At 45.7% G+C, this 14,114-nt stretch overlaps 6 protein-coding genes across 6 annotated transcripts; 3 read left to right on the top strand and 3 right to left on the bottom strand.

Moving 5' to 3' along the window:
• Positions 1-351: 351 nt before the first annotated feature.
• Positions 352-1,545, bottom strand: N7466_009998 (protein transporter YIF1; the record flags this gene model as incomplete). The annotated part of the gene is made up of 3 exons (XM_057169387.1): positions 352-549; positions 618-1,178; positions 1,240-1,545. The coding sequence occupies 3 exons, from the start codon at positions 1,543-1,545 to the stop codon at positions 352-354; spliced, it is 1,065 nt and encodes a 354-aa protein (XP_057016778.1).
• Positions 1,546-1,855: 310 nt separating this feature from the next.
• N7466_009997 (signal recognition particle receptor subunit alpha) lies at positions 1,856-3,925 on the top strand (the record flags this gene model as incomplete). The annotated part of the gene is made up of 3 exons (XM_057169386.1): positions 1,856-2,080; positions 2,146-2,428; positions 2,484-3,925. The coding sequence occupies 3 exons, from the start codon at positions 1,856-1,858 to the stop codon at positions 3,923-3,925; spliced, it is 1,950 nt and encodes a 649-aa protein (XP_057016777.1).
• A 539-nt stretch (positions 3,926-4,464) lies between these two features.
• N7466_009996 (uncharacterized protein) lies at positions 4,465-6,784 on the top strand (the record flags this gene model as incomplete). The annotated part of the gene is made up of 5 exons (XM_057169385.1): positions 4,465-4,573; positions 4,660-4,789; positions 4,836-5,825; positions 6,030-6,681; positions 6,767-6,784. 5 exons carry the CDS (start codon positions 4,465-4,467, stop codon positions 6,782-6,784), a joined length of 1,899 nt encoding a protein of 632 aa, XP_057016776.1.
• A 212-nt stretch (positions 6,785-6,996) lies between these two features.
• Positions 6,997-8,109, top strand: N7466_009995 (uncharacterized protein; the record flags this gene model as incomplete). Its single annotated transcript, XM_057169384.1, has 1 exon — positions 6,997-8,109. The coding sequence occupies one exon, from the start codon at positions 6,997-6,999 to the stop codon at positions 8,107-8,109; it is 1,113 nt and encodes a 370-aa protein (XP_057016775.1).
• Positions 8,110-9,660: 1,551 nt separating this feature from the next.
• Positions 9,661-10,386, bottom strand: N7466_009994 (uncharacterized protein; the record flags this gene model as incomplete). Its single annotated transcript, XM_057169383.1, has 1 exon — positions 9,661-10,386. One exon carries the CDS (start codon positions 10,384-10,386, stop codon positions 9,661-9,663), a length of 726 nt encoding a protein of 241 aa, XP_057016774.1.
• Positions 10,387-12,750: 2,364 nt separating this feature from the next.
• On the bottom strand, positions 12,751-13,166 carry N7466_009993 (uncharacterized protein; the record flags this gene model as incomplete). Its single annotated transcript, XM_057169382.1, has 2 exons — positions 12,751-12,974; positions 13,094-13,166. The coding sequence occupies 2 exons, from the start codon at positions 13,164-13,166 to the stop codon at positions 12,751-12,753; spliced, it is 297 nt and encodes a 98-aa protein (XP_057016773.1).
• Positions 13,167-14,114: the final 948 nt, after the last annotated feature.

The raw sequence follows: 14,114 nt of genomic DNA, 5'->3' as shown, positions 1-14,114 counted from the left end.
GGACTTTCTACTTGTCTCGAATCATTGCCGCCTTAGCTCATGCATTAGATATAATATGATGTCTTTTTTATCTATGACCACTCATTCTTTTACCTCGTACATCCATCATTGTAAATTGCAATCTGCATAGTAAGACCAATCCCTTGCGAAATTCGTTTTGAGCATGGATAGTTTTGATTACAATAAGTCGTGCTATATCGTGACTATTGAGGCCGGATAGAATGGATCCAAGATACCAGGCTGTGACTCATTAGCCCTTCCATCCTGTCTACATCTCCCATACCTCTTCCCCAACCCGTTTCCGTCTATGCCCAGAATAAAGCTAGCTCCCCCCAAAGTACTGTGGACTGATCAAGAGCTTGTCTTCGATGCCAACGCCGATGGGCCCTCACGGCTGAGAACCCACATGAAGACGAACTGGATGATATACGAGTAGACAAACAAGAACTGCGTGCGGCGGGTACGCTGTCCCCGAGCAACAGTGTGCATGCCGGTCTGCATAGTAGATTCGGCCGAATCTGGCAGTAAGACGTACTTCAACGAACGGAGCTAATTCAGAGCAGGTTAGAAAAAAATCACAGTTGAAGTGCCGCAGGGGAATTTCCAGCCCAGCTTACCAAGAAGAACGCATTCGCCGAAAAGGTGTACGCAAAGACCGTCCAACCGACCCAGCCTCCAGTTCCTCGGCCAGGTGTCAGGATCTCTGAAGCGACAAGCGTAGCAATAATGCCGACAAATTTATATCCCGAATACGCCACGAGATCCAGCAGCTGAGATTCATTGTTGATGCTGAGGATGTACATGGCCAACTTCAAGCAAACAATCTCGAAAAGCATCACACCGATGGCTGTGGTGGTAATCGAGCCCAACAACTCCGGATGGAAGTTGCCTCGGAATCCAGCCAGTAATACGGAGAGAAGAATATAGGTGACCAAAGCCATGACTGGGATGTACATGTCGGGCGAGTTAAGATCGTCTCGCGGGGGCAGAAACATGGATGAGTATTGTTGCTGTGTGATCTGGCCGTCGGGGCCAGCAGAAGCTGGCATGCGGGCTTGCTGACGAGACCAGGGCTTGTGTCGCCAGGGAAATAGAACCAAGACGAGCTTATTCAGGACGTAGGAGTTGGAGACGTTGAAGTAGTGCTTCAGGGCTGGTATGGAAACGTAGCGATTGAACTATCGGCAACAACGTTAGAAAAACTTAATGCCTAGCTTGCTATCTGCAGTCATTGCTCACATTACTCTCCATATACTCCTGTCCTGCCATCATCGCACTCTTGCCAACCTGGAACCCCATCTGGGCGGTTGGGTCGGTCATGAACTGACCAAAACCAGGGCCACCGGGGCCACCAGCGTAGTTTGGGTTACCACCCTGAGCAGGCGACGACTGGTAGGGGTTACCTCCATATCCGGCATTGGGTGTTTGTTGAGAAGTGGGTGGGGGTGGTGAGCGCATCATGGGCACGGTCGACACATGCTGCGGGACGGGGTGGTGAAGAGGCGGCGACTGCGCGGGCGGCGGTGCGAAGGAGCCCCGATACATGATGTTCCTGATGTGACAGGTAAGAAGAGAAATCGAAGCACCAGGTGAGCCAGATGACTGTGTACTGTGTCAAGGGGCGGAGACCGGAGGGTGAGAGAAGTGGGTGTTGGATGTTGAAATTGGAAGTAAAGGCTCGAGAGGAAGTGTTTATACGTGGCTGAAGATCCCGCTGTGTCTCCGAGCTCTCGACCATCGCTTTTGCCCGAGCCGCCACCACCAACTTCCTTTTCTTCCAACCATCCTTCTTTTCTCCCAGAGATACCCCCTTTTTCGCACTTATTAAATTATTGCATACGAACGAGAACCCAAAATGCTCGAAGCCTTTGAAATTCTAACCACCTCCGGTGTGGTCCTGTGGTCCAAGTCCTACGCTCCCGTGGGGTCCCATGTAATTAACAGCCTGATCAACGATGTTTTTATTGAGGAGAAGGTTGCCCCTCAAAGCACCTCAGCTGCAGGTGTTTCTCCGACATTCAAAAAGGAAAAATATACGCTTAAATGGAAGCGAGTCAAGGAGTTCAATTTGATCTTTGTCGTACGTCTCATCCGTTTGTCGCATGTCGATCATATATGTCGCAAAACTGACCATGCTCTCCACAGGCCGTCTACCAGTCACTACTTCACCTCGGATGGATTGATAAACTCCTGGAAAATATCTCGACCATTTTCATCGATGTCTACAAAGACCAGCTCAAGGGCAACCGCGCCAGAATCACCACCTACCGATTCGAGCCTTACTTCGAACAGCAAGTGCGGGAGCTCGAGGACAATACTGCCGGTGCCGCAGAGGCCTATACCGTTGAGACAGGCGAAAAGAAAGATCCGCTTGTGTCATCGGACAATGGAGGGCCGCCACCGCCGCCAGTTCCTGGCCTTATGAAAGGTAAGAGCACACAATGACTAACGGAATTTTGGAATCATAACTGACAACCCTGTAGCGCAGCAACAAGCTGCGCTTGCTGGGGCTGCCTCTGATGAAGGCACGCCACCGGCAACTCCTGATATTTCTAGATCTTCGACTCCACTCGCCAACCACATCATCACTGGAAAAGCTGGACCCGGCGGCCGAGGTTCTCGCCGTTCGCGCAAGGCTGCGAATACTACCCCCAATGCCTCGTCTGGCGATGAGGTCTCGCGTAAAGCAAAGCCTGTGAAGGGCTCTGTTAAAAAGATGCGTAAATGGGATGCCAGCGGATTCGCTGATGAAGACGATGGTGAAATTTTGGACTACTCTGCTCCGGCCGATGGTACGGAGGCTCCCGCTCCCGCTGTAGAGGCTGTTGCGCCGGAGGATTGGGGTCGCAAAACCGGCAAGGGCGAGTTCATCCTCAAAGACTTGGGTGATGAGGTCCATAACATTCTGGACAATGCCGATGCTGAGAAGAGCAAGGGCGCTGCGGCATCTGGCTTCCTTGGTACTGGTTTCAACGCCGTTGGGGGTTTGTTCCGCAACATTGTCGGTGGCAAGGTTCTTACAAAGGCCGATCTCGAGAAGCCGCTCAAGGCGATGGAAGACCATCTTTTGAAGAAGAACGTGGCCCGTGAAGCTGCTGTTCGTCTCTGTGAAGGCGTGGAGCGCGAATTGGTCGACAAGAAGACCGCAAACTTCCAGAGCGTTGATGCCGCTTTGCGCATCGCCATGGAAGCGTCTCTGCGCAATATTCTGACTCCTACATCTTCCTTGGACTTGCTGCGCGAGATTAATGCCGTGACCGCCCCAACCACTAAACAGCAAGCCCCTAGGCCCTATGTCATGTCCATCGTTGGTGTCAACGGCGTTGGCAAATCGACCAACTTGAGCAAGCTTTGCTTTTTCCTCCTGCAAAACAACTACCGCGTCCTCATTGCTGCCTGTGACACCTTCCGTTCAGGTGCAGTGGAGCAACTTCGCGTCCACGCCCGCAACTTGAACGAGCTCAGTTCCCGCGAGAACGTCGGTCAAGTTGAGCTCTACGAGAAGGGTTACGGCAAGGATGCTGCCAATGTCGCCAAGGACGCAGTTGACTATGCTGCTAGCCAGAAGTTCGACGTGGTCTTGATTGATACCGCCGGTCGACGCCACAACGATCAGCGCCTCATGTCTTCGCTGGAGAAATTCGCGAAGTTCGCTAACCCGGACAAGATTTTCATGGTTGGTGAAGCTTTGGTTGGAACGGACAGTGTTATGCAGGCTCGCAACTTCAACCAGGCCTTTGGAACTGGTCGGAACTTGGATGGATTTATTATTAGCAAGTGTGACACTGTCGGCGATATGGTTGGTACCTTGGTGAGCATGGTTCATGCCACTGGTATTCCCATTGTCTTTTTGGGCGTGGGACAGCACTATGGCGATTTGCGTGGACTGAGTGTCCCTTGGGCTGTTGACCTGTTGATGAAATGATGATGGAGAAATATTGCTCATATTTATTCTACGCTGTCTTTTTTGATCAGTGTTGATTCCCAAATATTGATACTTTTATGTAAAATCTCTGCTGTATCTTGTTAGTAAATGGATTTGTTAATTCTTCTTGTATCAAAATGACATTTGTAATGAATTGAAGACACTTTCCAGGGGGTCGTGCCCAGTCCGCCTTCATCCAAAACGAGAGTTATTACACCACACGTATAAACCTGGAGCTGAATTTCATACCTGCGACCCAAACCCGGGGTTTACATGACAATGAGCAGTTGATACTATTGCAGCCAGTCGAACACCTCGAGGCTTGGCATAGGCTATATTGACTCCAATCACTAGACCCATCAGCTTTGCTGGCTGCATGACAAGCGACCTATGGGCAATGAAATGAATGAAATGCCCTGAGCTCGTAGACCTGGCTGAGCGAAGGGGTCACCTGATCATGCACCGATGAACGGTCATGAACCCCTCATTTCCCCTTCAGCTGAGAGTCAGAAACGGTTCTTCTGCTCAAGTTTTTCACTATGAGTGATCAACTTGATATGTCAATCACCTCCTTTGATGGAGTGAATCACGGAATTCAGATTCGTGATAATCCAGGAAATATCACGGCAAAGTTCTACAACTATCCACGTACGTCTTATCGGTGGTAGACTGCATACTTTGGATTATGTGACTGATGAACGCATGTCTTCAGATCGACCAGAGACTCCACCTAGTCCGCTATCTAACTGTCCCATTCGCACGGGATCCACACTTTGTCCATCGTCACACTCTTTTTGATCAAATTCAAGCAAGAAGCTCAGTTCCAGGATCAAAGATTGCACTAGTAGGGTTGGGCGGTGTCGGGTGAGTACTATTTCACATCGTGTGGCCTCTCGCTAAGAACTTCAAGGAAATCGCAACTTGTTATCGAATACTCGGATCACGTTCGATCCAAGTCACCAACCACATGGGTTTTCTGGGTCCATGCAAGTAATGAGGCCCGATTTAAAGAAAGCATCCAGACCATCGCAAACCGACTTAAACTCCCGGGTCGCCAGGATCCAAAGATTAGCACTCTTGACCTAGTTGAGGCCTGGCTCCAGAATGAGAAAAACAAATGGATTTGCATACTTGATAATGCCGATGACGACAAGTTCCTTTGCTTGTCTTCTCCAATTGGAAAAGAATCCATGTCGAAGGACTCGATACATACCCCAACAAAAGCGCTAATAGAGTACATTCCTATCAGCAAAAATGGCTCTATCATCATCACAAGTCGAAGCAGAGAGGTTGCGCTAAAGATGGTGCATTTCAAAGACATAATCGATGTCAACCCAATGGAAAGGTCTGAGGCACTAGAGCTTCTTCGGAATACTCTTGACAAATCCGAAGATCTTGATCAATCCGAAGATAGCCTGAGCAGCCAGCAGCTTATCAAGGAGCTCGATTTTATGCCACTTGCAATTGTCCAGGCTGCTAGCTTTATTCGAGAGCGCGGATGTCGCTATTCGGTGACGCAATACCTACAAGAATTCCAAGAGAGTGATCGTGAAGCGATCAAACTTCTGAAGAAAGAACCAAGCTATCTTAACCGCGTCCCCGAAGCAAAGAATTCAATTCTAGTGAGCTGGCAAATATCATTTGATTACATTCGTCATACCAAGCCATCTGCAGCAGACTTGCTGTCTCTTATGAGCTTGTTCGACCGAGAAGGGATAGCGGACACTCTGATCCGGCCGCCATGGATCAAGGATCCTATCTCTGACTCAGTAACTTGCGATGGCTCAAGCGACGAAGAGTCATCTGATTCTGACGATGGCCCTGACTTTGAAGATGATATCTTGACGCTGAAAAATTACTCATTCATACATGAGAATAATACTTTCTTCACAATGCATCGGTTGGTACAACTCACAACACATGCATGGTTGAAAACCCATGGTCAAATTAATAAATGGAGAGAGACATTCACAAGTATTTTACATCGGGTGTTTCCTTCAGGGAAATTCGAAAATTGGGAAAAGTGTCAATCCCTTTTTTCTCATGTCCGAATGAGTTTGCATCAGAGGCCGGAATCACGAGATTTCATTCTAAAATGGACCAGAATCCTTCACCGAGGAGCATGGTATGCAATAGAGGTTGGTCATCTCGCAGATGCAATCGATATGGCATCTAAGTCAAGAAAACAGCTAGTCAAGCTGCTTGGTGCTGAGGATCGCAGTACTCTTGAAAGCACATTAACATTAACAAAGGCATACTTGCTTGATTGTCAATGGGAAGATGCAGAGAAGCTTGGGATTCAGGTCATGGAGACTCTCGAGACCAAACCTGATATGGACCACTTCATCACGATGGTCAGCATAAACAACCTTGCATCGACATATTACTCTCAGGGTCGATGGAAGGAAGCAGAGCAGCTTCAGATACAAGTGATGGAATTTTCCAAAGCCGAACTTGGTATAGACCACATTGGTACCCTACTGACCATGAGCAACCTTGCGTCAACATATCATTCTCAGGGTCGATGGGAGGAAGCGGAACAGCTTCAGATACAAGTTATGGAATTTTCCAAAGCCGAACTTGGTATAGACCATCTTGATACCCTAAGGAGCATGAACAGCCTCGCGTTGATATATCACTCTCAGGGTCGATGGAAGGAAGCGGAGCAACTCGGAATACAGGTCATGGAGACTTACAAGGTCAAACTTGGCATGTACCATCCCAGCACACTGACAAGTATGACCAACCTCGCTTCTGTATATACAGATCAGGGTCGATTGGAGGAGGCAGAGCAGCTTGAGAAGCAGGCTATGGAAAACCGCAAGACTAAGCTTAGCTTAGATCATCCTGACATACTAAAAAGTATGAGCAGCCTAGCAAGAATATACCGGCTTCAGGGCTGGTGGAAGAAGGCCGAGGAGCTACAGATCTATGTAGTAGAAAGGATGGAGAAAAGGCTAGGCAAGGATCACCCAAATACCCTTTTTGAAAGTATCGAGTTGGTCTCTATTTACTGGAGCCAGGACCGGTGGGATGAGGCCGAGCAGCTTTTACTCCAAGCTACAAGCACAATGAAAGAAAAACTCGGCGAAGAACATCCCTGTACACTGATAAGTATGGTCAATCTGGCATCGATATTTTCTAGTCAGGGGCGGTTTGCTGAAGCTGAAGCACTCGAAGTACAAGTGATGAAAACTCGCAAGAGGAAGCTTGTTGAAAATCATCCAGATACACTCACATGCATGGACGATTTAGCATGTATTTATTCCAACCAGGGCCGTTGGGACGAGGCTGAGAAGCTTGGGATTGAGGTCCTGGAAATGCGCAAGACAAAACTCGGGCACGATCATTTGGACACTTTGGCTAGTATGGCTGGCTTAGCATCAATATACCGGGACCAAGATAAGTATGATGAGGCTGAGAAGCTTGGATTTGAGGTCCTGGAAATGAGAAAGACAAAACTCAGGGACGATCATTCGGACACTTTGGTTAGTATGGGTCTCCTCGCATCAATATATTGGAACCAAAACAGATATGATGAGGCTGAGCAGCTTGAGGCTCACTTGTTGGAGGCGAATAAGGCAAATCTTGGCAAGGATCACCTCGATACTTTTATGCGTATGTCCAATCTAGCAACAATATACTTTAAGCAGAGTCAGAGCCGATGGGAGGAAGCCGAGCTGCTTTTTGTGCAGGTTATAGTTGCCTATAAGTCAAAGCTTGGCTTGGATCATTCTGATACATTGACGTGCATGGTCAACCTTGCTTTCATATATCGAGGTCAGCGCCGGTGGAAGGAGGCAGAACAGCTTTACTTGCACGTCATGCAGACTCGCAAGACAAAACTTGGCGTCGATCATCTCGACACGATTACGATCATGATACACCTAGCTATGGCGTATTTCCAGCAACGTCGATGGGAAGAGGCAGAACTGCTCTTTGTCCAGGTGTTAGAGTCTCGCAAGGGGATACTTGGCGAGAATCATCCTGAAATTCTGAATAGTATGCAATGCCTTGCTTGGACTTGGAAACTTTGGGGCCACCGCGACACCGAAGCCATCAACTTGCTGAAAACCTGCATAGAAAAGCAGAAGACAACGTTGGGTCTCAATCATCCCGACACTTTATCCAATGCAGAACAATTGCTTGAATGGGAAATGGATATTTTACAAGTGAACACTTGAAAGTGGACCCCCACGCCGATGTCTCTCTATCTCTCCTTTTTCAAGGCTATGCGCCCACACGCAGCCTTCTAGACAGTATACTGTCTCACCTGACCAAGTCAACATCTGGAAGTTCACACCCCCTCAGTCACCCGATGTGTCCCCAGCAGACGTCCAACTGGTTGAGGGCAGACAACTCGAATCCGGTCACGAGGTCTTTTTTTTTTTTTTTTTTTGGTGAAACGCTAAATATGACCGCGTTATTTGTATGCCTTTTTTAGCTTTGTACATTCCAATATGCCAAATGAAGTCACAGTTCCATGAGCAGACAACTATCAAAAGCTCAATTGTGATCAAATCCACATAAATGGACTCGACAGAGGCTTAGTATTTGGCATGAGAATGTACTTCGTATATATTGAAAAATGTTTCGTGTTCAGTTATACGTGTGATATATGCACCAATATGGTCGCACAGCAAATGTTCAGATAAATCATTATTCATCTGCAGATATCTCATCCAAATTTTTAATTGAGATACGGGCGTTATTGCAGAAGAACAATAGTGTCGATGATGATGAACCGGTATCCTCTCCTCAGGCAAGGCTAGTTAGGGCTACCAATGTCACAAATTGAACCATACGAACAATAAAATTCACAGGTATCAGCGGGTATTATTCGGGTACTGTAACGGTTATGGTGTAAGGTGGACCATCGTTAGGGCTGACTTCCGCAAACGGCAATGTGGGGCAAAAAAGTCTGCAAGCTTCTGTAGCACTACTTTGCAACCATTTTCATACAAGACGGCCGGCTGGCCCAATGGCAAGGCGCTTGACTACGAATCAAGAGATTGCAGGTTCGATCCCTGCGTCGGTCAATTTTTTGGACTTTTTGTTCCCCGTCAGGAACGTATGGTAAGAGAAAGATCTAGATTTGCCTTCATATATTGGCTGTGGTACCAGATCGATCACCCGGCGTCTATTAGTTTCATAACTAAGATTATCTATTGTAAGACCTATTCCTCTTCAATGTTTCTTCCATTCTATATGTTTATTCCTTTTTTATCTGTCTCTTTCAACTTGCTCGGTATGAATATGTAGGTGGGGGTCCATCATTCATGTACATATAAGTTTGATAGGTATCAATCAGTCAGCTCTTGTGTTGAAATTTCATATCTACCCCTCTACTACGCGCGATCCTGTGTTTTTTTGCAGCACCTGATTGGCTGAGAGGCCCAAAGTGAGTCCAAAGACAATGCTACAGCTGGGGACTCGGATTGACTTTAGGTTCAATCGCCGCGAAAAGATATACTATAGAGATTCCGGTTTCTAAAATACACTCCCTAGAACTAGATTGGGAATCATCATACACGTAACACGCCCGAGGTTAGAATCCAAAAAAAAGTCCTGGGTGGGTCCAGGGGCGAAATTCATTCCAAAATGATTCATTCTCGTTTATTCTCGTTACAAAACAGTAGAGCGAAATTATTCAAAAGCAGGGAGTAATTTCTTGCCTTTTATTCGAATCGAAACTTGTTGCATCAATCGCGGAGGCGAGAGATACAAGATTCCTCTCACTCTCTGCTTGAGAGACGATCTCGCAGATCCTGCGTATATGTGCAGAAGAGATTGTGTGTAAACGTCTGTGCGTTGAGATTCTTCTCTTTGAGTGATTCAAGAACTGAGTCTCGGACGTCGATTTGGTGGATTTCGTTCATTATTGTAAGCATTGCGAAGAATGGCTTGACCTCCAGTTCACGCTCCTTAAGCCTCATGTATCGGACACGGTAGTCGTCGATGAACGCAGTTGCGGTGGGGTAATGGGTACGTTTGAGGTTGACAAATGCGGCGACTTGTTTCATGTCTTCATAAATGCTGTATCTGTGCATTTCCTCGTAAATGGCCTTCCAAATTTCATCTGCGAACAAGAGGGTGCATCTTGCTTGTATTCTGTTGTGAATGTCGGTGCTGATATTGGCGATGAGCCACTCACCGATTGCTTTTGACCCATAAAACCACATTTGTGAGTTTGGGCTGTTCTGGGCTGGTCTTGGGAGCTTGTAGTCAATGAGACCATCCAATCCTCGGAGTTCGAGATAGGTTTGTACGATTCTCTTCCAAGTGTAATAATCTTCTGTTTTTCGCAGAGCATTCTTGACGGGGTTGAGGGTCATCTTGGTAGTAGCCAAGCCTGAGGCTTGATCAGTTCGAGCAACGGTTGTGACCTCATTCCAGTTGTTGCCGGTTTCATCACTGAATGGACCGTCTGTCGAATCCAAGTCTATCTTGAATGCCGACATATTGAGGTTATCAGTGCTATTCTTCCTCGTAATGGGGGTTGGGGGTCCTGGATCTGTCAAAAAAACATCAAACAGGGCCCTGAGAAAGAGAATATTACTTAAATTCGCTTAATCTTATTGATTTACAGCGTTAATAAGTGAGAAAAGGAGGGCTCATAACCTCGCAGAGGCGAGAGAAACAAGAAAAAGGAATGAGTAAGGGTTATTGATTGTAGAGAGAGAGAGAAGGAAGGAAGAACGGGAGACGTAACCTGCTATATAGAACAAAGAGGGAAGCACCCATGCCGGGGATGACCGGCATGATCATGTGATTCCAAAAATCAATAATCTTTGGCATAAATGGTTTTTTTGCCAGCCGTGATGTGGGCGTCGATATCTCCTGTGGGTAAGGATCTCTATTACATGCGGCAATACCAGCAGCCTCGATCCTTGGTATCACCATATACCCCTTTGTTAATATTGACATCCATACCAACTCCTGATGCATGTGCCATGTAACGAACAGCTCATCTCCGAATCCTTCTGGGGTATATTCCCCTTAGAGTATCCCGTCATTGGATAAGTGAACCTACTTGATGACCTATTTTAGAAGCGGGACTTATAAAGGAAATGGCTGGTCAAGTCGAATGTTAACTTCGGTGTTGTACAGTATTGCTGTATCTTGAAGCAATAGCTCTTCTCTCTTTACGTCCTACACACTCATCATTGTTTTTTGCCCTGTTGACTTGTAGCTCTCTAGCTACCCGGCCCTACGTCTTTATAACGTATGCAAAGTCTTAGCGATTCGAATTTCAGTTGCTGTTTCTACCTTGGATTTTCCATCGGCCATTGACATTTCATAGACTGGGCGTATTTCAGATAGTAAAGAAAGATAATGATGCGAATACATTTATACATTTGTGGCGTTATGTAGTATAAGAGGCATATATTTAGTCTGAAAGCCAATTTCGAGTTATATTATAAACAGGCATCTCTTCATCATTGCCTTATAATTACTAATAAAGGTTTAACCTGTGATTCCTGTCAATCGACCAATCTACATAGGCCTGTTGTTGTTTTCTACAAAAATTTCAAGCATGATCATGCTTGAAGTCCCAAAAAATTGACCGACGCAGGGATCGAACCTGCAATCTCTTGATTCGTAGTCAAGCGCCTTGCCATTGGGCCAGCCGGCCGTCTTGTATGAAAATACTTCAAGGTAGTGCTACAAAATCTTGCAGACTTTTTTGCCCCACATTGCCGTTTGCGGAAGTCTCGCCACGACTACCCAGTGACTATCCACTATGGGTTGAACTGTCATAATACCAGCTTGATACTGGACTAATACCCGTGGTTCGTATTGGTATGTAACGTTGAAGTTTGCATTAGTTGATACTACAGTACGCATACTACAGTATGCATACTAGACTTGACAGCCTTGAGGACAACATTGGATGTTTATTATATTTTGAGCAAAATTTCACGATTGAAATTTCTCACTACTACTATCTTTCACATGGAATGAAACAAGAACAAAATTGAGCGGTGATAGGGACTGGCTTGACTGAGAAAAACCCACAATTGAAATTGGACCGTCCATTCATTAGTCCCCACTATCAGGCGTGAGTGGATATTCCAAGTCGATGGATGTCCGATGGATGAGGGAAAAAACCAAAAGAGCAAAAAAGAAATCTCTCCCTCGGGGAATCGAACCCCGGTCTCCCGCGCTTATCGGTGTTAATGACAAGCGGAAATCATGACCACTAGACCAAGGAAGATGAGATAGCTGAGTTTCCGCTCGGCCACTTGGATGGTTGATGTCTGGTTTTCCAACTTTGGATACATATCCCCTTTTTTTCAGAAGGGCTTTCACTCGCCCCCATTATTTTCCAAGCCCACTCCATCCATGCATGGTGATTGAAAGATATCAATTGCATATTTAAAAGTTGTGTGCTTCGTTTGGGAATTATGGAGGGCCATCTACCAATTCACATGATGAATACGTATTATGATTTTGTGCAACATTGAAAGTGCCTCATGGAGATATATTTTTGCTCATAGTCTGGAGACACCCGTAACATCTTGAATGTTTCAAACCACATGGGTATTCAAACAAAGTTGAAGGCTAAGTACAACACGCCAGGGCTGCGATAAGTAGTAGTTTCACTTGCATTGAAACCATTCAAAATTGAATCGAAAAATGTCAAAATTTGCGACCTACTTTTTTGTAGGTAGATTCGAGGTTGAATTGCACGGATATCAATATTGTTTGAGTATTTCAATGTTGTAATATCCACACATGTGCATCCACTCAAGTCTGCTAGACATAATTATGTCTCCCCAAACTTACGAATCCTTGTGGACACGTGTAGTAGGTACCTGTCGTTAACAACCGACCAAAGTATCCTGCTTAGTTGGCCTCGCTGGCTTTGAATCTATAGACTTCTTCGCATCATGATCTTCATCGTCAGAGTCACCAGTGATCTGATCGTCAATCTGGCTGGCAACATCGCTGGTATAGACGCCCGTGGGCCCTTCTGTCATGATAGTCCCCGATGTTTGAACACCCCTGGAGACGGTACCAGGAGGTGGCGATGAGTTGTGGCGAGCTGCATTTTCGATTCAATGTGTTAGGATATCGAAGGAAAGAACACCAAATGTGTACAATCCTTGTATTAATTCACCATATAATTGAATCCACCTCCCCTGTTTCAATCATGAGACTCACTTTGATCTGTGTCATTTGTTTCATGCTGGTGACCATAGATAAGGTCTTCGGCCTTGCGCAGCATCTCTGACATGATTGATAGATTCCGAAAGTTCGTGTATGATTATGTTCAATCGACAAAATCTCAAATGGGCGAAATTGTGTCTTGTTCGTGTGATTATAGTCGGATCAGGAAACGATATTGACCGATGTAATGAAGTAGAATTATTTTGCCGATTTCAAGTAATTATAACAACTTAGTTAAGTTATCCTAAATAGTCTGATGACGTACCCTGAATATCAAGGTTACCAGTAGATTGACCAGTTAGCGCAGACATGAAGCGTCATAACAGAGTCATTCGCGGGCAAATCCCTTTTTCTCTGGGGTTACCCACCAGTTACCACCCGATTTTCAACTTTATTATTATTAATATGGGGGTTTCTATCATTCTTCCTTGGAAGGGGCGACCGCTGCAAGGGCAGCCAATCGGAAAAACCAATTTCAAAATGACTTCAGAGTATACAAATATCCTATGCAAGTAGTACATTATACTCATTTTAACACATATAGTTCCATAAATTTACTGGTATATTTTAAATATAACATAACAGTTAGATATTAGTACAATTCTTCAAAAACCTTGGAATTCACATAGTACGTGATATAATGTATCAATTGTATCGTTCATTGGTCACTTCAAATCCAAAGATTTTGCAGAAAAAAAGGAGTCATTCTCAGCCTTTGGCAGTCGTCAGATTTTTCTCAGAACATACTCGAGATGTGGTATGTGATAGCTGTTATCAGATGAGCGCTTTATTCCCATCAATTAAAATGTATTCACATACATTAGCCTCGGCGCATGCAAGATGATCTGCGTTGGCCAGAACCTGATTACTCATCGAGGCCCGCTTACATCATGTAATTCCTTCCCCGATGCGTTTCCCGGCTTCATCCTCACGCATAGCTCCCATTCAACACGCAGTTCCTCAGATTCTACCCCGGAAGTTCTCTGAGAATCCTTCTATTGATAATTTGTATCAC

Source organism: Penicillium verhagenii, assembly GCF_028828195.1.
Source record: "Penicillium verhagenii strain IBT 33310 chromosome Unknown utg000010l_segment0_segment0, whole genome shotgun sequence".
Taxonomy (NCBI): Eukaryota; Fungi; Ascomycota; class Eurotiomycetes; order Eurotiales; family Aspergillaceae; genus Penicillium; species Penicillium verhagenii.
Note: the sequence above shows the minus strand (reverse complement) of the source record. Positions and strands in the feature narration are given on the sequence as shown.